Raw genomic sequence first — 22,220 nt, 5'->3', positions numbered from 1 at the left:
GCATTTGATCAATGAAATATGTACTCTCATTAAAGGATGAAACCAGTTTTATTTGACAAGACCTGCTTTTCATAAACCATGTTGTTGACTGGCATTAATTATATACCTAGACTTTTTTTTTAAACTAATCTCATACCAGCTTTTCCATTGTTTCTTAACCTTGTCAAATCTTTTTCTTTTAAATTCCTCTTTTTTACTAGTTTACATTTAACACAGAACTGTCCTGTAGTTGCCTTTTTGTTTTGTTTTGTTTTTTGTTTTTTTGTGGCTCTGCAGCTGACAGATTGTGTACTTCTACTTCCCAAGGAGATGTGTGGTGGTTCGGTCAGTTCGTACCGCTGGTGTTCATAACTCTAAGGATCTGTGTAGATGCTGTTTAACATTCTCCTTGGAAGCTAATGGACTGGAGACTATTCCATCACCTCATGTGATAGCAGCCCCTCATACTGCTTCTTTCCAAATGCAGAACAAAACTATTTCTGCAACACATCTATGTTTTCTGCAACATTAAGAAGTTTCCTTTCTCCCTCTAGGAATTGGCCTAAACCTTTTCCAGGATTTCTTTTGTTCTTAATATACGTAATAACCTTCTATTTGTTGTCCTTAGCCTCACCAAGCATGGATTTTTCCCTGATGTCAGTAGCTGTCGCTTATCAATTTCCATAACTTCCAATTTGTATTGCTTGCTATCTATTCTCCTTTTTCCCCATTTCTATACATTGCTTTCCCCGCAAATTCCTGCCTTCACTTTGCCACTGAATTGGGTTTTTTAGCCAAAAATCTCCACCTCCTTGACTGTGGAATCGTGACTTTTCAGCTATCAAATAAACTTTTCTTAAAGAACTCCCAAGTTTCATTCCCATTTTCCTCTGTAATATTTTCGTCCCAATCAGGTTTCTTAGTAATTTTCTTCAGCTTTGGGGAATTAGCCCTTTTGAAGCACTAAGTGTCAATAGATATTACTGGTTGGGAACTGTTCTCTGTTTCTCTAATTGAATGTAATCAGTTCTATTTTTTCCCTCTATCATATGCCTCCATTAGTGTCTCCTCTCTAAAGTAAACTGTTCCAGATTTTTCAGTTTGTCGGCATATGGCAGCTTTCCCCATTCTCAGAGCCTGTCTCAGAAATCCTCTTTATAATGCTGTATCCTCTTTAGAGACTGGGTGACCAAAACTGAGCACATCTCCAGAGCAGGTTTTCTCCATCCCATTTCTTAGGCATCCAAACATTGTCTTTGATTTGGCCACAACTGCAAATGAGTATGTGTTTTGTTGATCTGCTGTCAATGACCCCCAGGTCTTTTCCCCGAAGTGTTTTCTGGTTGGGATGTTTCTCCCTGGCACATGTCTTGGCAAAGGTTTGATTTTTTTTACAATCTCAGATTTTTAGCAACCGGGTGAATGGGGAACTCCCTACAGCATGAAATTTCTAGCCTGGCTTTCACTGCATTAAGGAAAAACGATGGATAACCAGTATCTACACTCGCGTTTCCTGCTGGTGCCTATTAAGGTTTCCCACACCACGACATGTAGATTTATTGATGAATGGAGCACCATCAAATATGGAATTGGGATTAGTAGGGCCAGTTGTTCATAATTCATTTATCTGAATAATGAAAATGTCATTGTTCAGTGTGTGTAGAGCGACCAATCTGCTTCACCCCTGAGAACAGCCTCCAGTAGTGCATGCAGTGTCTCATGTTAACATTGTCTCTCCATTCAGGCATTTGTATTTTGACCATCACCCTAGAACCTGGGCACATACAGGAAGTCTGAGGAACGTATGGTACGTGCAAGAGACACCGTTCTGCCTCAGAGCTGGACACCTTCTCCCCTACTCCATGTCAGATTCCAACACAACTGAGTTCACCAACCCCTCCACCTTCATCCTACTGGGAATTCCTGGCCTGGAGACAGCCCATGTCTGGATCTCCATCCCCTTCTGTGCCATGTACATCATAGCCATCTTGGGGAACTTCATCATCCTGTTCATCGTGAAGACCGAGCCGAGCCTCCATGGGCCCATGTACTATTTCCTCTGCATGCTGGCCGTCAGCGACCTGGTCCTGTCTACATCCACCCTGCCCAAAACGCTGAGCATCTTCTGGTTCAATTCCAGGGAGATCAATTTCAGTGCCTGCCTCACCCAGATGTACTTCGTTGCCTGCTTCTTAGTGATGGACTCTGGGATCCTTGTGGCCATGTCTTTGGATCGCTATGTGGCCATCTGCCATCCCCTGAGACATTCCACCATCCTGACAAACCCTGTGGTGGCAAAGATCGGCCTGGCCGTGGTGCTTCGTGGCAGCATGCTCATTCTGCCCTATCCCTTTCTGGCGAGGCAGTGGCCATATTGTAGAACCAACATTATCCCCCACTTGTACTGTGAGCACATGGCCGTGGTGAAACTGGCCTGTGCCGACATCCGCATCAGTAATTACTACAGCCTCTCTGTCGCCTTCTTGGTGACTGCTCTGGATGTGTTTTTTATCACTGTGTCCTATATCCAGATCCTCAGGGCCATCTTCAGCCTCCCCACAAAGGACGCCTGGCTCAAGACTTTTGGGACCTGCAGCTCCCACCTCTGTGTCATTTTAGCCTCTTACATCCCAGCTCTCTTCTCTCTCCTCATGCACCGGTTTGGCCACAATGTGGCCCTACATTTCCACATTCCCATGGCCAACGCATACCTGCTCGTGACCCCCGTGCTACACCCCATCATCTATGGGGTGAGGACCAAACAGATACGGGACAGGCTGCTCCGGCTACTTAGTCATAAAGGGATGTAAAGTTTTCTCCTGGTGCTCTGGCTCTCAGACCGAGCTCCGTGCAGAGCTGGCAGGTGACAGGGTGCTGGGCCATTTCCCTGAATCACTGACCGGACAGTCAGAGAGACATGAAACCCTTTCCTGACGTTACTGTGCTGTGTCAGCCTGACAAATGGGGGAATCGGTCTATGTACAATTCAGTGGGTTGTCACATCTCTAATTGCTGGTATCTGGACCCCCAACACCCCACCCCTTCCTCACTTCTTCTGCCAAGGCTCCCTCCCTGCTTTGCCTCTTCCCCCCCAAGGCCCCGCGCCTGTTGCTTGCTCCTCTATTCCCCTCCCCCTGTCACTTGCTGGAGCCTTTCCACCCCCATCCCCCGACCCCAGCTACAAGGGAGCCATTTCAGATTTTGGTGGGGATGGCAACTTCAGCTTTGATTCCAAAGGCTACTTGAAAATGCTATTTTTTTTGGCAGATAACTTAGCAATTAGCTGACAGGAGCACTGTGTCTAATTTCTGATATGAACAAAAGAAATTAAAATAAATGTTAGACCCATTCAGCTCTAATACTAATATGTTCTGACATCTTGTGTCCAGTCACTTAGAATATAATGTATATTCTTACGTTGTTACTAACTCAGCAGAGAGAGACAGACGCCAGCAGGACTCCTGGGTTCTATCTCTGGTCTGGGAGGAGAGTGGGGTCTAGTTCATTGCAGCAGGTAGGGGTGGTGGTGCAAAGGCTGGTGATATATCTGGGGTTTCTATAAGAACATCAGAGTGGACATACTGGGTCAGACTAATGGTCCATCTAGACCATTATCCTGTCTTCCATCAGTGGCCAGTGCCAGGTGCCCCAGAGGGAATGAACAGAACAGGGAATCACCAAGTGACCCATCTCCTGTGCCCATTCCCAGCTTCTGGCAAACAGAGGCTAGGGACACCATCCCTGCCCATCCTGGCTAATAGCCATTGATGGACCTGTCCTCCATGAATTTATCTAGTTCTTATTGGAACCATGTTCTAATTTTGGCCTTCACAAGTTCCCCTGGCAAAGAGTTCCACAGGTTGACTGTGAAGAAATATTTCCTTTTGTTTGTTTTAAATCTGCTGCCAAGTAAATCTATTCAGTGACTCCTAGTTTGTGTGTTATGAGAAGGAGTAAATAAAACACTTTCTTCTTTACTTTCTCTGTACCACTCATGGTTTTATAGACCTCTGTCATATCCCCCCTTTGTCATCTCTTTTCCAAGCTGAAAAGTCACTGCCTTATTAATCTCTCCTCATATGAAGCTGTTACATGTCCCTAATCATTTGTGTTGCCCTTCTCTGTACCTTTCTGCACACAGTATTCAAGGTGTGGGCATCCCATGGATTTATACAGAGGCAATATGATATTTCCTGTCTGATTCTCTATCCCTTGCCTAGTGATTCCCAACATTCTGTTCATTCGTTTGATTACCACTGCACATCGAGCAGATGTTCTAACCCTATTAACTCACATTAGATTGTATGAACTGTCTGTAGCCTTATATCTTTGGTCTTTTCCTGAACTCTTCCCTCATGCTCCTTGCACTAAGGGGAAGTGTACTAGTAGGATTTTATGTTTTTTATTTTACATAATTTAAAAGAAAAAATATAGGATAATAATGTAGCATGTATGAAATGTATTGGTATCTGATTCAATTATATCCGGACAGTCATCCTTTTTAAATAGTGGAAAGGAACGGCCTAGTGGGCCATGGGTAAAGATGCATCAGCCAGAATCTGTGTCTGAGCTGATTTCAAGGCAGTAACAGACCTTTTAGGGTGACCACTTCGTTGTAGGTTTAGCATTTGAAAATAAGTAAAAGAATGTAATGATTGTTTTTCTCTTGCATTGCAGTTTGATGTTCCTGTTCAAATGCTCTGTGTAAATCAATTCTGTTTTGTGTGTGAATGAGGAATGTGTGTGTTAGAAAATAAGTGTAAAGGCCGTCACTGAACCAGATGTTCTAGGGAGGAACCGAGGACAGACTCAAGGGTGCCAGAAAATTACAAGATGCCCCAATTGAAATGTCAGAAAAGGACAAATTAACAACTCTAAAAATAAGACACAGGCACCTATGAATGGGGACAAAATAGCTGCAATCAAAACCAGCCTGGGGGCAACTCCCTAAAAACCTTAATAAAAAACAAAATTAAAAAAGCAATTTTTAAAAACAAGCACTCATCAAACAACAATTGATTACAGCAAAACTCATTGGTTGCAATGAAAAAAAACACACTATATACAGGGTGCCTTGCTGTGAAACTTTGGGTTCGTCCTGACAAGACTTCCCCAGAGCATCGTGTCATGACTGACTGAACCCGGCTCCCCCCTACCCGTGAGGAGAGAGGAGGAGGGGTAAGTGAGCTACCGAGCCGGAGCCCACATCAAGGCCCTATGGCAAGGAGTCATTCTGCCCCTGGGTGATTGGGGTCAGACCCAGGGCCTTGATCTTCTTGAAGGTGGACTTCCGCTGCCACAACAACCTAGGCAGCAATTGCCTTGGCGTTGACGGGGGTACAGCTGGTAAAGGTGCTGGGGGGGTCCATCTGAGGCCCCCTCGGGAAGGGACTCCGAGAGGGGGACGATACCGCTCCCCTCTGCTGTCATGGCGTCTGCAGCCAGCGCCACCTGCTGGGCTGTATCAGCAGGTGAGGCAGAAGTCTCAGCAGCCGCGTCTCCCCTCCTTATCTTCTGGGGGGATTCTCCACCTCCGCATCGAGGGTGAGTTGCCAATCCCATTCCTTTCGTGTGCCACGCTTCCCATGAACAAGCACCCAGTGTGATGCTACACCCCATATCCTTCACCGAACTATTGTTATGATACAGATATGGGATAACTAAGATATATTTCAGGGAACCTGGGTCATGTGAGGTATCATTGGAAAGGTTACAATTTACTAAACATGATTATCCAATTTGTACGCATGGGTCATCTCTGTATCTGAAGATAGCAGTATTGACTATGTAACAATTACAATGGGTGTGTACTTGGGAACGCCCACCAGACAGTAGGCAATCAGCCTGGAGGAGCCATTTCAGAAGGACAATAAAACTGAAGATTCTAATCTCCCACCTTCCTGAGGAGCTTCCCGGGATGTTGCTTTGACGGTGCCGGGGCATCCGATGATGTCACCTGGTACGGAGGACCACCTTGGACACTGCTGGTATTTTTCCACTGGAAACAAAGGATTCCTGCCTCACGTAAATCCTACTCAGGGATGGGAAGTGAGTCAATCAGGGCTCTTCTCCATTGCCTCCCCGCCCAAGAAGGGAGACGGCTGAAAACACCTGAAGAAACAAAGGAACTAAAGTGGGGAGAGACAAGGGTTGAGTTGAGGCTGAGTCAGGGGTTTAGCCTGTGAAGAGAAATAACTGCAACTCTAAGCTACAGAAACTCTGCAACTTCCCTAAAACAACATTTAGGGTGAGAAATGACATGTTGTAACCTCCTTCTTTAGTGAATTAAGCTGAATTAAGCTTAGGTGGCCTGTTTTGTTTTATTTGCTCAGTAATTTGCTTTGTTCTGTTTGCTATCCCTTATCATCACTTACAATTTATCTGTTGTAGCTAAAAAGGGGGGCGGGGAGGGATAGCTCAGTGGCTTGAGCATTCACCTGCTAAACCCTGGGTTGTGAGCTCAATCCTTGAGGATCTGGATTAGGGATCAGATCCTTAGGGAGCTGGGGCAAAATCAGTACTTGGTCCTGCTAGTGAAGGCAGGGGGCTGGACTCAAGGACCTTTCAGGGTCCCTTCCCGTTCCAGGAAATTGGTATAAGTCCATATATTCCTTGTTTGTTTCAGACCCCAGTTTGTGCAATTCATATCTGGGGCAGGGGTAGAAAGCTATGCATATCTCCCCCGACATTGAGGGAGGGGGCAGTTGTTATGAGCTCATGCTGTACAGATCTTTCTATACAGCACAAGAGAATGCATTTTGGGTTTACACCCCGAGGGACGTGTGCACGTGAGTGCTGGGCTGAAGCCTCCCACACAGAGCTGATTTCAGTCTGTGTCCGCAGCGGGTGTGGCCTTGCCTGGGTGTGTGCTGGAGAAGGCTTGAGGGCCTGACACAGCAGGACAGGGTGAGGGAGCCCAGGCTGGTGGAACGGGCGGGCTCAGTGGAGCCCCAGCACATCAGGTGGCATCCCAGATGGTGGGTCCCACCTGTCACAGCCTCCTCCCCCTCCACATTGAGGGGGAGGTGCTGAGTCTGTGCCTTTCGGGTGCCACACTTCCCCTGAATGAGCACCCAGTCCTCCAAGGTGGAGGTGGAGGGCTGGTCAGCAGGGTCGGGGGCAGAGGGCAGGGGCAACGGATCCAAGGATAAGGGAGGCATATAGATCATTGTTTCAACCACTGTCATATATTTGCAAAAATCTTGTACAAAATGTGACATGTGAGATGTCTATGATTTGCTGGTTGCGATGATGCTATCTGTATGCATGGATCACTTTTGTTTTGGGGGCTATAAATACTGGCTCTCTACCTGTATTTCAAGTGTTTTCTCCTGGGGTAACGCCCACAAGGTTTTTAGCCAGCACATCTTGACGGGATTATTAAAATTAAGTGGCTCATCAAGTATCAGTTAACTGAAAATAGACCCTGGGAGACGCCCATCTACACTGAATGGATTGTCCTTCAAACGTGCTGTCTGGGGTATAGGTAACGATTTCCTGCAATGACTTGGTGAAATGCATGGACATGTGACTTGTCCATGTGACTCCAACCACCATCTTGTTACTTTACTTTTCCACAGGACGAACAATGGGATTCCCTCCACCTGGCAGAAGATATAAAAGGCCCTGGAAACTCCTCTATTTTGCCTCTTTCCTGCTCAAACCTCTGGACTCTGGACTTATACTAATGGGAGCATCTAACCAAGAGAGCGAGGCCCTTCCAATGATTTGGAGGCAGCCAGAGACTTGGTTTAACACAGCAGTTTGTTCCATCACTGCTACAAGCCTGAAGCAAGAGCTTTGCAATTACTGTATGTATTTGATGCCTTTAATCAGTTTTAACTCTCACTTTTCTTTTATTTCTTTTTATAAAGGAAACCGCTTTTATGACTTCCTGTTAGCCAGTATGGGGAGAGAGAAGTTCACTCTTGTTGCTGGTTTGGTATATCCTATGGGGGATTAGCCACCAGCCTTGGGGTATATCTGCCCTATATCTCGGCAGTGTGTTGAGAATTCGGCATTCTCAGTTGTGACCCAAGAAGGCACGGTTACCAGACGTAGCACTGGGCCTCCCCCGAAGAACAGTGTACCCATTAATGGGCCCCCGGATGGGGCACCTGGAAGGATCCCTCTAATGCCTGTCCATCATGCGCCGCCGGAGGCAGTCGGATCTGAACCTGCTGGCAGAAGGCTAAATGGGAACGTATGTGCCGTCCCCCACCAGGCCCTTCTCCACTGCCTCCTGGGCAGTGGCCTCCAATGCCAGGAAGAAAGCCACCTTCCCGTACACCTTGCAGGCTCCCGCCACCCTCACCAATGCCTGCCAGGGAGGCAGGGGAGGAGGTGCCAATGGGGGATGTAAAAGCCAGTTGAGGCAGGGAAAGGGGGCACACTGACTGGCGCAAGGCGGGGAACTACAGATCTCTGTTCAAGTCCCTGCTCCAAATCAGGGAGAGCAGAAATTTTGGATCTGGTCCCTCATGTCTCTCTTGGGTCTGGAAGTCTAAATAATAAGATGGGTGAACTTAGAAGCCTGAGCAGTGTAACTTTATTACCCAGCCTGCCCCTCCCTCAGTGTGGCGAGGACAATGAACCAGCCCCTGTTGCAGGGCAGCCTTCCCTTTACGCTGGAAACAACACACGTTTTAGGTTAAAATATAAAAGAGATTTATTACCTAAGGCAAGATAGATTTTAAGTGATTATAAGTAATAAGTGTGCAGATCAAAGGAGCTTACCTAACAAATAAAGCAACATTGCAATCTGAGTGCTACACACCAGACTGGATCTGAATCAAGCAGTGACTCACCCTATCGCACAAATAGTTCACCAGTGTTCTGTACGCAGGCCGGGATTCCTCATTTCCAGCTGGGACCACCTCCCCACTCAAAGTCTTTTCACGCTAGCTGTGTTTTCAGGTGTTCAGTCGTGGGGGGAGTGAGGCCAGCTGCTGATGTCACTTCCCCTTTTCATAGTTTCTGCCATGTGGAGGGAACATCATTTTCCCAAACAAAGCCCCAGCACAGTTAATGGGAAAGTACAGGAACAAGATGGAGTGCAGTGTCACATGAGCAGGTCACATGCCCGTGCATGAATCAGTGAGTCACAGTTCCATGGCACATTGTGTTCAGTGAGGGGCCATCAACTTGAATAGTCCATTCACAGTGTGCTGGCTAGACTGGATGTAAACTACCTTGTGGGAGTTACCACAGGAGGAAACACATTTGAAATTCAGGTGTATAGTCAATATTCATAACTTCAGATACAAAACCTGAGCCATGCCTACAGATAGGATAACCCTGTTCACCAGCCATAACTTTTCCATAGACACCTCACATGAAATATTTTGGAGAAGATTTGTTGCAATTAGTGGTGAATATGGGTCTGCCAGGGTGTTGCTTTGGGGTGCAGAGTGGCACAGCAATATGTCTGTTGAACTAGAGCCTATGAGATCTAATTCTGTATTTTTCTTATTTTTCCGTTGACCTCATGCTGTCTACACCAGGGTAAGGCGGATACAGTGACATCTGTCTGGGGTGTGGAATGTTTTGCTATTGCAAAAAAGCAAATGCAGTTTTGTGCTACCTGAACAGAGGCACAGCATGCGAGTCATGGGAGGTGACAGTGTTCCTCTTCTCTGTGCTGGTTAGGCCACAGCTGGAGCACTGTGTCCAGTTCTGGGTGCCACACTTCAGGAAAGATGTGGAGAAAGAGCAAGAAAAATGATTAAAGTTCTAGAAAACATGACCTGAAGGAAGATTGAAAAAACTGGGTTTGTTTAGTCTGGAGAAGAGGAGACTGAGAGGGGACATGATAACAGTTTTCAAGTACATAAAAGGTTGTTACAAGCAGGAGGGAGAAGAATTATTTTTCTTAACCTCTGAGGACAGGACAAGAAGCAATGGGCTTAAATTGCAGCAGGGGAGGTTTAGGTTGGACATTAGGAAAAACTTCCTAACTGTCAGGGTGGCTAAGCACTGGAATAAATTGCCTGGGGAGGTTGTGGAATCTCCATCGTTGGAGATTTTTAAGAGCAGGTTGGACAAATACCTGTCAGGGATTGTCTAGATAATACTTAGTCCTGCTGTGAGTTCAGGGGACTGAACTAGACGACCTCTCGAATCCCTGCGATCCAACACTACTGTGATTCTGTGCCCACTCCCGGTGCCCCTCCTGCCTAGCTGACATTTTGAGGTTCCTTCCACTCCTCTGATTCCATGATTCTATGCCTTGGCCATGTTGAAAAATTCTTAGAATTGTTCCGGTGAGGAGCCCTAACACCTCCTTACTTTCCAGCAGATAAAAGTCAGGTAACGGCTCCCTCTTCCCCTCCTCCCCTCCCTCCCCCGTTAACAGTCAGAGCCCTGAAATACAAGACCAGGAGGGGACAGTGTCTGTGCATAAACATACAGCTGGCTCCTGAGCTCTCACTCCAAGTGAAGATTTGCCTCAGTGGAGACTAAGCAAATCACAGGTGATGGACTCAAAATTTGGCCTTGTCTTGTCCACATACCGACACCTTTCATCCTGAAGGGTCCTCTGTGCCACTGAAATGCAGCCACTTTGGGGCTGGAGCCCATCAACCTGGGTGGGCAGGGGTCACACAGCAAAGAAGGACATTTTGGCCAGTGATACTGGAGCAAACCCATCCCCTGTGGGAACGGCCCTGTTTAATGGCAGCACAGAGGAGAAAGGACCCCAGACCTATTCTCCATCCCATCACGCCCACGTTGCACTGGGTTTGTCGAGCAGGTGAGCTCCTCAGCAAGAGATGGTGCCTGTGAATCCTGAGACGGAAGCGTCTTCCCTGGGAATCCCCCACAGGTAGCCGTGTCCCACACCTCTCTCAGCCCAGCATCTCACACCGAGAGCTGACACAGAGGTGTGCAGCATTTGAAATATAGCTCTGTGCAATCCCCGTCAGTTCGCTCAGTGTCTACCGGAGAAAGCACATCTGGATGTAAACAGGCTGGAGAGGAGCCTGTCCGCACTTCTGTGCTATTTATACAGCTTTAGGAGTAAGCAGTAATTAAGGGACCTTCCCAAAGGGAGATGAGAACTCCTGGGCTCTGTACTGAGTCAGAGAGCAATTGGCTGCTCTGTGTATTTGTGTATATTTATAAATTATAGTTGATTAGGAAGAAAACTAGGGATAATGCTGAGATCTCCACAGGGTGTGATACCCTGTAAATGCCCAGGATGGATGGATGGATACTAGACAGACAGAACTGGACAAAGATGACTGAGTAGAGAAATGAACATTTTCATTGAAGGCTCTTCAAAACACCTAGCAAAGGAAAGTCACGATGAACATATCCCCATTATACAGATAGGTAAACTGAGGCACGGGAAAACATGAATTGGCCAAGGTCATTCAGAGACTCAATGCCAGGATGACACACAGAACCCAGGAGTCCTGACTTCCCTGCCGTAACTACAGTCTCTCCGACACACCAAGAGGGAAATGCACTCTCGCTCTGGCAGGGGCTGTTCGTTGGGTGGGATGCAGAGGAAAGGCTGGTAGAGGGAGCCTGAGCCTTTGCCATCCTCTGAAGGTGAATCTGAGGTTTTCAGAACTAGCTGGAGTTTGTGAGCTCCCCACTCCTGTGAGGTGTGAACTCCGGGACTCCACTTCCGCTGCCCCTCAGAGACCTGCCAACACATCACAGTCACTGGGGTCACTTTGGGGGAACAGACGCAGTGAAACCAACACAAACAGAATGTTCCAGTGGACAGAGGGCAGCTGGGGGCCTGTTCTTGGCACAGAGGCCTCCCCCACCCCATGAAAGCTGACTTGGAAGAAGGGAGGCCCTATAGGCAGGATAGAGACTGGATTAATGTTTGCATTGGGTTTGTTCCTTTCCTCCCAGTCTCTCCCAGGGGGAACTGAAATCGAATGTTCCAGGCTGAGTCAGACTTTCCAGCACTGCCCCGGCTGGAGGGTGCTTGGATTCCCACAGCTGAACTCGCTGCCTGCTCCTCTGGCCAATCCCGGTACACAGCACCTGGGCTTTTCAGCACTGGAATGGGACTGAATAAATTCTCCTGTCCGAGCGCAACAGGGTCCCCATGTCCACCTGTACTCAGGTGACTGACACTCTGTGGCTGGCCAGCCTGGTTTGACCTTCGTCTGCAGCTAAAGGCAAAGCGGGGGAGGGGCTAGGCCCTGATTTGGCCGGATCACTGTGTCTATCATTTATTATTATTGTCTGAATTGTGGAAGACTGCAGAGGCCCCACTCCAGTTCAGGGCCCCTTGTGCTGGGCCCTTCGCAAACCCAGAAGCAGAAACAGCCCCTGCCCCAGGGAGCTTAGAAATCAAATTCAGACAATACCCAGCTACTGAGTGTAACACACCAGAGAGGGGGCAGGCGGGAGATGGGGGAGGAGCAGCACTCAGAACGGGTGGTTCCATAGGCTGCTGGGTGGGCGTGAGACAGCGGAAATGCACAGCCCGGCCCTGGCTGTTGGAAGTGAGTCCTGGGCCGTTAAGAGCAGATCACTTGTTCGGGGAACTACACTGGGGCGAGCGAGAACCGGCCATTGAGTGGCGGCTGCAGCAGACACACAGCTGGGAGCGCATGACTCTCCGTTAGCTTTTGTAACCTGCTTTAGTTCTACTCACACCTCCCTCCTTCCAGTGCAGACTGAGCCTCCTTCTCATGAATTCCCAGGACAACGCCCGGTACCGGAGGGGGGACCAGAGGAGAGGGCAGAGGTAACAGGGCTGTGGGGAAGTGGTCAAGTGTCTTCCTAAAGAGGGGCGGCTCCAGGCATCAGCACACCAAGCACGTGCTTGGGGCGGCAAGCCACTGGGGGCGCTCTGCCGGTCGCCGCGAGGGCGGCAGGCAGCCTGCCTGCTGTGCTTGGGGCGGCAAAATGCCTAGAGCCACCCCTGTTCCTAAATTTTAATACTCCTTTTTGATCTTTGAATCAAAGCCATATTAATAGACAAGATATGTTTGCTGACATCCCACGACCTGAGCACACAGCTCCCTTCTCTCTCTAACAATGCAGGCTCAGAACATCACACAAAAGATGGACCCCCCTGACCTCCTGAGTCCCTCATTGGCGTGCCCTTCCTGTCAATCAGGCTGACCAGGAGCTTTGGCCTCTCCCCATTGGCCTTTGGGCCTGTCAGTCTCAGGGTCCTGGCTTCCCATCGACCCTCCCCCTTCCTTTTGGTACTGGGAGATGCCAATCAACCCCCACCCCACTAAGTTTTTGTTAGTGTCCAACAGTCCCTGTACACAGAGTTGACGCTAACGAGTCCAACCTGTAGCTGTTCACAGTTAACAGAAACCTTCAGAGCTCAGGCCGGTGGGGTCGGAGCAGGAGATGGCGCCCATCCCATTCTTCAGTCACACACTGGAGTTCAGCCCAAATTCAGTGCACCAGGAATGCTAGATACAAAGCACCAGACACACAGCGGGTTGGTTCGTGCACCGAAGGACGCTGGGAGTGTTATGTAGAGAGACGTAGGGGTGCACAAAGAATCACAGGGAGTCAGTTCGTTTCCTAGCAGCGGCACTGAGCAGCAAGCGTCAGGGGAAAAGGAATTTGATAATAGCAGGCTCTTAAAGCTAGCAGGCCAGGCAAAGAACAGTCAGTGGGTGGGCGTTGAAGGTAGACAAATGGAGACTAGAGATACAGAGGACATTTTTAACACTGAGGATAATTGACCATTAGAACAATTTAGCAAGGATCAGGTTGTGTCTCCATCACTGGCCACATTTCAATCGAGATGGGATTTTTTCTCAAAGATCTGCTCTAGTTCAAACAGGAAGTCATCCAGGGCAGGCCTACGGCCTGTGCAATGCAGGAGGTCAGAGCAGATGACACTAAGATGGTGGAGAGGTAGATAGGCTGGAGGGTAGAGATAGGGTGACGTAGACAAATTGGAGGATTGGGCCAAAAGAAATCTGATGAGGTTCAACAAGGACAAGTGCAGAGTTGTGCCCTTAGGAAAGAAGAATCCCATGCACGGCTACAGGATGCGGACCAACTGGCTAAGCAGCAGTTCTGCAGAAAAGGACCTGGGGATTACAGTGGATGAGAAGCTGGATATGAGTCAGCAGTGTGCCCTTGTTGCCAAGAAGGCCAATGGCATATTGGGCTGTATTAGTAGGAGCATTGCCAGCAGATCGAGGGACATGATCTGATAGAGAGATATGCACAGCTGTTTGCCCCCACTCCACCTATTAATACATATTCTGAGTTAATTTATAAGTAAAATGTAGGATTTAAGTGGTTCCAAGTAGTGACAGACAGAACAAAGTGAATTACCAAGCAAAATAAAATAAAACATGCAAGTCTGAGCCTGTATACAGTAAGAAACTGAATACAGATAAGATACAGATAAGATCTCACCCTCAGAGATGTTTCAATACGTTTCTTTCACAGATGGGACACCTTCCTAGTCTGGGCACAATCCTTTTCCCGGTACAGCCCTTGTTCCAGTTCCGGTGGCAGCTAGGGGAGTCCTCATGATGGCTCCCTCTTTGTTCTGTTCCACCCCTTTATATATCTTTTGCATAAGGTAGGAATCCATTGTCCCACTCTGGGTTCCCACCCTCTAGCAGGGTGCTTACCCTGATCCTGCCCTGAAGGGCTTAAAACAGCCCTGGGGGCTACTAAGCTACTAAAATGGGCTGATTGGGAAGTGGCTGCAGCTGGGCTACACCCCAATCAGGCCACAGCTGGCCCCTATAAAAGGCTGTGAGCCAGAGGCCCAGGGACAGTCTCTCTCTCTGTTTGTAGAGGGAGATGGGCCTGGCTGCAGGGAGCTGGACACAGGGTACCTGAGTGGAGCAGGGCTGGGGAAAGGCTGAGGAGCTGGGCAGCTCCAGCCTGGAAAGCCCCAGGCTGCGGCCTAGCATTGGGCTAACAGGTCCTGAGGGTTGCAGAGGCAGCCCAGGGGTAGGCCAAGGCAGCAGGTCCAAACCCAACCTTGCCAGTGATGAGTGGCTGATACTGCAGTCTGCCCCAGGGCGTGGGGGCTAGACGATGACTGGCAGTAGCCGTATACTGAGGTGAGGTGGGGATAGTGGGTGGGGTTCCTGGGCAGGAGACCCTAAGACTGAGGGGTTACTGCCAGGGCAGCACCCCAGTTAAAGGGAACTGGCATCCAGGGAAGGAGATGGGGCCAGAGGACAGGTGGATTATGGTCTGCAGAGGGTGCTCCGGAGATGAATTGCGCTAGTTCCCGGAAGTCACCAGCAGGAGGCGCCGCAGGGGTGAGTCTGCTCGTCTACACACCCTCCTTCTCAATGGAAAAGCAGCAGGTTGAAGATGGATTCCAGTTCAGGTGACATGATCACATGTCACTGCAAGACTTCATTGCCCACTTGCCAGCACACACATATACAGGAAGACTTACAGGTAAAACAGAGCCATCTGCAGTCAATTGTCCTGGTTAATGGGAGTCATCAAGATTCCAAACCACTATTAATGGCCCACACTTTGCATAACTACAATAGGCCCTCAAAATTATATTTCATATTTCTAGTTTCAGATACAAGAGTGGTACATTTATACAAATAGGATGATCACACTCAGTAGATTATAAGCTTTGTAATGATACACAGAAAGACCTCTGTCAGATACAAGACAACTGGTGGGAGAGCAACGCCAAAGAAATTGAGCACTATCCTGAGACTCACAACTCAAAGATGTTCTTCAGTGCTATTAAGACTGTCTATGGACCTTCTAAACCAAGGACCACCCCATTGTTCTCATCAGACAACACAACGCTGATTAAAGATAAAGAAGGCATCAACGAAAGATGGCGAGAACACTTTAGCAACCTTCTCAATAGACCATCAACCGTGAATAATAATGTCTTCAATGAAATTCCACAACAACCTGCTCTGACAGATCTTGACTTTCCGCCCACTATAGATGAGATTAAGAAAGCTGTTAGCCAGATGAGTTCAGGAAAAGCTCCTGGAAAAGATGGGATACCAGCAGAGATATACAAAGCAGCAGGTCCAGCAGCACTAGCAGCGTTCCACAGCGTGAACATCAGCATCTGGGAGGATGAAAACATACCACAGGACCTCCGCGACGCTACTATTGTCTCTCTTTCTCCGTTGGTGGGAAGATCATCGCCCGCATCATCTTGAAACGCCTAATAGCCAGTATTTCCGAGGCAAATCTACCTGAAAGTCAATGTGGTTTCCGACCTGGCCGGAGCACAGTCGACATGGTGTTTGCTTTCAGACCAATACAAGAGAAGTGCATTGAACAGACTATGCACCTGTATGCTGTCTTCATAGATCTGACAAAGGCTTTTGATACCATCAACAGGGAAGCCCTTTGGACCATTCTAACACGACTTGCCTGCCCAAGAAAATTTGTCCAGGTTATACGCCTTTTTCATGACAGGCGAAGTATTGTCTGCTGGAGCCACATCAGCCCCCTTCAACATCACCAATGACGTGAAACAAGGATGTGTTCTCGCTCCTGTCCTATTTAACCTGTTCTTTGCATGCGTCCTTAACCATGCAATGAAAGATCTGGACCGAGGTATATACTTGAAATACCGGCACGATGGTTCACTTTTTGACCTCCGTCGCCTGAATGCAAAGGCTAAGACAGTGCAGAAACTCCTTCTTGAGGCACTCTTTGCCGACGACTGTGCCTTCATGGCTCACACTGAAAATGATCTTCAGCACATTGTAAACAAGTTTGCTGAGGCCTCGCAATTCTTCGGACTAACTATCAGCCTCGGAAAGACAGAAGTTCTTCATCAACCTGCACCTGGATCAAATGCTTCTGTCCCGAGTATCTCCATTGACGGCACTCAGCTTAAAGTAGTGGAGAACTTTAAATACCTGGGTAGTGTCATATCTAGTGATGGATCACTGGATAATGAGATCAACGCATGAATATCCAAAGCAAGCCAGGCACTTGGCTGTCTGCGTGTCAAAGTTTTAAACCACCACAACATCCGGATGTCAACAAAACTGCTTGTGTACAGAACTGTTGTTCTCTCAACTCTTTTGTACGGGTGTGAAACATGGACACTATATAGGCGTCACATCAAGCAGCTCGAAGCATTCCACATGCGCCGCCTCCACAACATCATGAAGATCCGCTGGCAAGACAAAGTGCCCAAACTCGAGGTCCTCAGGAGAGCCCAGATGACAAGCATCGAAATGATGATCATGAAGTCACAGCTATGTTGGACCGGTCATGTCAGCCGCATGGATGCCAACAGAATCCCCTGCCAGCTTCTCTATGGTGAGCTCTCCCAGGGCATCCGGCATATAGGTCGTCCACGAAAACGTTACAAGGACACCATCAAAGCCAATCTGCAGTACAGCAGTATCAAACCCAGAGACCTTGAAGACGCTGCCAGTGACAGAACACAGTGGCGTGCAGCAGTCAGAAATAGCTGCATCGCCTTTGAGGCAGGCCGCTGCCGGTGTCTACAAGAGGCACGCGAATGATGTCACAGAGCACCAGCAGCGCACAACCCACTGACGCCGAACATCCCATGCACCATCTGCAGCAAAATGTGCACCGCTAGAATTGGCTTGTATAGTCATCAGAGAGCACACCATGAGACCAACAATAGATGATCTGCACAGATTTGTCATCATCAGATCGATGGACTATCAAGAGAGAGAGAATGATACCTTACAAGGGACCTTTTGCATGAAGCATATTTATATTCCCACTCATTAGCATATTTTCATAAAATCATATAGAATGCGTCACAATTAGGAAAACCTTTTTCAGTAGGAGGGTGGTGAAGCACTGGAATGGGTTCCCTAGGGAGGTGATGAAATCTCCTTCCTTAGAGGTTTTTAAAGGGCAGGCTTGACAAAGCCCTGGCTGGGATGATTTAGTTGGGGTTGGTCCTGCTTTGAGCAGAGGGTTGGACTAGATACCTCCTGAGGTCCCTTCCAACCCTGATATTCTATGATTTTATGACAGGGGTGGGAGTTTTGGGGGGGAGGAGAAGATGTAAACAGGGTCAGAGCCTTGGCAGAAGACGTGGGGCAAGGGATGGGATTTTGGGACTCCAGTTACCAGCAATTAGAGAGGTGGCTGCCCACTGAATCATACATGGCCTGATTCCCCAGTTTGTCATGCTGACCCAGCACAGTACGGTCTAGAAAGGATTTCATGTCTTTTTGACTGTCCGGTAAGTTTTCAGGGAAGGGGGCCCAGCACTGCGTCACCTGACAGCTCTGCATGGAGCTCGGTCTGAGAGCCAGAGCACCAGGAGAAAACTTTACATCCCTTTATGACTAAGTAGCCGTAGCAGCCTGTCCCGGATCTGTTTGGTCCTCACCCCATAGATGATGGGGTGTAGCATGGGGGGCACCAGCAGGTACGCATTGGCCATCAGCACGTGGAAATGTAGGGCCACATTGTGGCCAAACCGGTGCATGAGGGCGAAGAAGACAGATGGGATGTAAGTGGATAAAATGACACAGAGGTGGGAGCCACAGGTCCCAAAAGTCTTGAGCCGGGCGTCCTTTGTGGGGAGGCTGAAGATGGCCCTGAGGATCTGGATATAGGCCACGGCGATAAAAAACACATCCAGACCAGTGACCATGAATCCCACAGAGATGCTGTAGTTACTACTGATGCGGATGTCAGCACAGGCCAGCTTCACCACGGCCATGTGCTCACAGTACGAGTGGGGGATGAAGTTGGTTCTACAATATGGCCACCGCCTCGCCAGGAAGGGAAAGGGCAGTACAAGTATGCCACTGCGCAGAACCACGGCCAGGCCGATCTTCGCCACCACGGGGTTTGTGAGGGTGGTGGAATGTCTCAGGGGATGGCAGATGGCCACGTAGCGATCCAAAGACATGGCCACAAGGATCCCAGAGTCCATCACTAAGAAGCAGGCAACGAAGTACATCTGGGTGAGGCAGGCACTGAAATTGATCTCCCTGGAATTGAACCAGAAGATGCTCAGCGTTTTGGGCAGGGTGGATGTAGACAGGACCAGGTCACTGATGGCCAGCATGCAGAGGAAATAGTACATGGGCTTATGGAGGTTCGGCTCCCTCTTCACAATGAACAGGATGGTGAAGTTCCCCAAGACGGCTATGGCGTACATGGCAGAGAAGGGGATGGAGATCCAGACATGGGCCATCTCCAGGCCAGGAATGCCCAGCAGGATGAAAGTGGGGGGGTTAGTGAAATCGGTTGTGTTGGAATCTGACATGGAGTAGGGGAGAAGGTGTCCAAGTCTGAGGCAGAACGGTGTCTTCTACATGTACCGTATGTTCCTCAGACTTCCTGTATGTGCCCAGGCTCTAGGGTGATGGTCGCAGTACAAATGCCTAGAGAGAGAGACAATGTTAGCATGAGACACTGCATGCACAACTGGAGGCTGTTCTCATGGGTGACGCAGATTGGTCTTTCTCCACACACTGAAAAATGACATTTTCGTTATTCAAAGAAAAATGTCGTCGTGTGGGAAACCTTAATAGGCACCAGCAGGAAACGTGAGTGTGGATACTGGTTATCCCTCATCGTTCCTTAATGCAATGAAAGCCAGGCTAGAGAGGCCATGCTGTAGAGAGTTCTCCATTCACCCGATTGTAACAAAAAATAAGAAGCTTTTGCCAAGACATGTGCCAGGGAGAAACATCTCAACTAGAACACACCTCAGGGATGGAGAATAACCTGCTCTGGAGATGTGCTTAGTTTTGGTCATCCTGTCTCTAAAAAGGATACAGCATTATAAAGGGGATTTCTGAGACAGGCTATAAGAATGGGGAAGGCTGCCATATGCCGACAGACTGATAATTCTGGGACTGTTTAGTTTAGAGAAAAGACAAAGAAGGGGGCAGTTGACAGAGGAGAGGAATATAAAGAAAAGAACTGATTACATTCAACTGGACAAAGAGAGAACAGTTCCCAGCCAGTAATATCTATAGACACAGTGTTCCATAAGGGCTAATTCAGAAGAAAATTACCAAGAAAACTGACTAGGAGGAAAATATTAGGCAGAAAAATGGGACTGAAGCTTGGGAATCCTTTAAGAAGAGTTTATTCGATAGCTAAAAAGTCACGATTCCACAGTCAAGGAGGTGGAGAACTTTGGCTAAAAACCCAGTTCAGTGGCAAAGTGAAGGCAGCAATTATGTGGGGAAAAACAATATATGCAAATGGGGATAAAGGGAAAATAGATAGCAAGCAATACAAATTGGAAGATGTTTAAATTGATTGGGGACATTAAAGATATCAGGGAAATATCCATGCTTGGCAGGGCTAAGGATAACAAAAGAGGAGGTTATTAAGTATATTAAGAACAAAAGAAATCCTAGAAAGGGTTTAGGCCAATCCCTAGAGGGAGAAAGATGGAAGAATTCCACGCTTGTTGTATAAAATGTAGATGTGTTGCAGAAACTGTTCTCCATTTGGAAAGAAGCAGTATGAGGTGCTAATATCACATGAGGTGATGAAATATTCCCTAGTCCAGCAGCTGCCAAGGAGAATGTTAAACAGCATCTACAGTAGAACCTTAGAGTTACAAACACCATAGTAAGGAACTGACAGATCCACCACACATCCCCTTCGGAAATGGAAGTAGACAATCTGTCAGCAGAAGAGCTAAAACAAACCAAAGCCAAATACAGGACAGTTCTGCGTCAAATGTAAAGAATTTTAGAAAAGGGAAATATTAAAAACAATTATTTCACAAGGTTAGGAAACAATGGAAAACTGATATGGGATTAGTTTAAAAAAAGCTCGAGGAATCTAATTAATGCCAGTAAACACATGATTAATGGAAAACAGGTCTTGTCAAATAAAACTGATTTAATCGTGAATGTGCACGTTTGGTAGATCAAGGGTACTGTGCAGATGCAATAAACTTCAATTTCTCTGAGACATTGGATTCAATAGGGGAAAACAATCAGATAAAAAATGAACAGTCTATAATATCAGTAGAGCACATGTAAAGTGGTTTAAAAACTGGCTAACTGACTGATCTCAGAAAGCCATTGTCAAGGGGCCAGTGTCAGGTAATGGGGATGTTTCTAGTGGGGTTCTGCAGGGATCAGTTTCACACCCGATGCTATTCAATATTTCCATCAATGATGGGGAAGGAAATAGAAAAATCACTGCAGAAAAAATGTGCAGATAACCCAATGATTGGCAGCATGGTTACAATGAGGAGGCCATGGCAGGCACACCGATTGATCTGGTGCATAGGCCCATACAAACAAAATGTTTTAACACAGCCACATGAAATGTTATTCTCACAGAAGAGGGAATGCAGGCTGGATCAACAGACGAGGACACTGTATTATGGAATGCAGGGACCCTGAAAAGGCTTTAGGGGTCATAGTGGTCCACCAACTTATTGTGAGCTCCCAGTGCGATGCTGTGGCCAAAAGGGCTGATGTGATCCTTGGATGCATAAACAGGGGACTGGTGAGCTGGAACAGGGGAAGGATTTTACTTCTGCACGTGACTTTGGTGAAACGAACTGCATCCACTTGTGGGGTCCACATTTCAAAAAGGCTGTTTAGAAATTGGAGAGGGTGCTGAAAAGAGCCACAAAAATGCTTGGAGGCTGGAGAAAATGCCAGACAGTGAGAAATTAAAAGGGCCCCAGATATTTAACTTATCAAAAAAATGATCAAGGAGAGACTTTCTTGGGGTGAAAATCATTAGTAAAGCGGAGAAAGGCTGAGCAAGACCCAATGGCTGGAAGCTGAAGCCAGAGGAATTCCAGCTGGAAATAAGGGCCAGATGTTTAGCACTGAGGGTGATTAACCTTTGGAACAAACTGCGAAGGGAAGTGGTACTGATCCTCCAGCTCCCCATGGCTGCAGACCCAGACTGGATGCTTTTCTGGAAGATCTGCTTGAGGGCTTGTCTACACTTAAGATGCTACAGCAGCACTGCCATAGCGCTTCAGTGTAGACACTATTTACACCCATAACAGGGGTTCTCCCATCCACGTAGGAAGCCACCTCCCCAAGAGGTGGTAACTAGGTCGATGGAAGAATTCCACTCTTCTCCTAGTGAGGACCAGAGGATGGAAGATGATAAAATACCAGGGCCGCCTGGAGGATTCAGGAAGCCTGTGGTCTTCGGCGGTGGGGGTCCTTCCGCTCCTGGTCTTTGGAGTACTTTGGCGGCGAGTCCTGGAGTTAGTGAAGGACCCCTGCCACCGGATTGCTGCCAAAGACCCAGAGTGGAAGGAGCTCCGGGTCTTCGGCAGTGGGTCCTTCACTTGCTTTGGGCATATTCGGCGGCAC

The 22,220-nt window shown here is 47.9% G+C and overlaps 2 protein-coding genes across 2 annotated transcripts; one reads left to right on the top strand and one right to left on the bottom strand.

The window, feature by feature from the left end:
- Positions 1-1,841: 1,841 nt before the first annotated feature.
- On the top strand, positions 1,842-2,789 carry LOC120394585 (olfactory receptor 52N4-like). The gene has a single exon (XM_039518812.1). It carries the CDS (start codon positions 1,842-1,844, stop codon positions 2,787-2,789), a length of 948 nt encoding a protein of 315 aa, XP_039374746.1.
- Positions 2,790-18,220: 15,431 nt separating this feature from the next.
- On the bottom strand, positions 18,221-19,168 carry LOC120394587 (olfactory receptor 52K1-like). The gene has a single exon (XM_039518814.1). The coding sequence runs from the start codon at positions 19,166-19,168 to the stop codon at positions 18,221-18,223; it is 948 nt and encodes a 315-aa protein (XP_039374748.1).
- Positions 19,169-22,220: the final 3,052 nt, after the last annotated feature.

This window comes from Mauremys reevesii, unplaced genomic scaffold (assembly GCF_016161935.1).
Source record: "Mauremys reevesii isolate NIE-2019 unplaced genomic scaffold, ASM1616193v1 Contig69, whole genome shotgun sequence".
NCBI classification, from domain to species: domain Eukaryota; kingdom Metazoa; phylum Chordata; order Testudines; family Geoemydidae; genus Mauremys; species Mauremys reevesii.
This window is presented reverse-complemented; position numbering and strand designations above follow the sequence as displayed.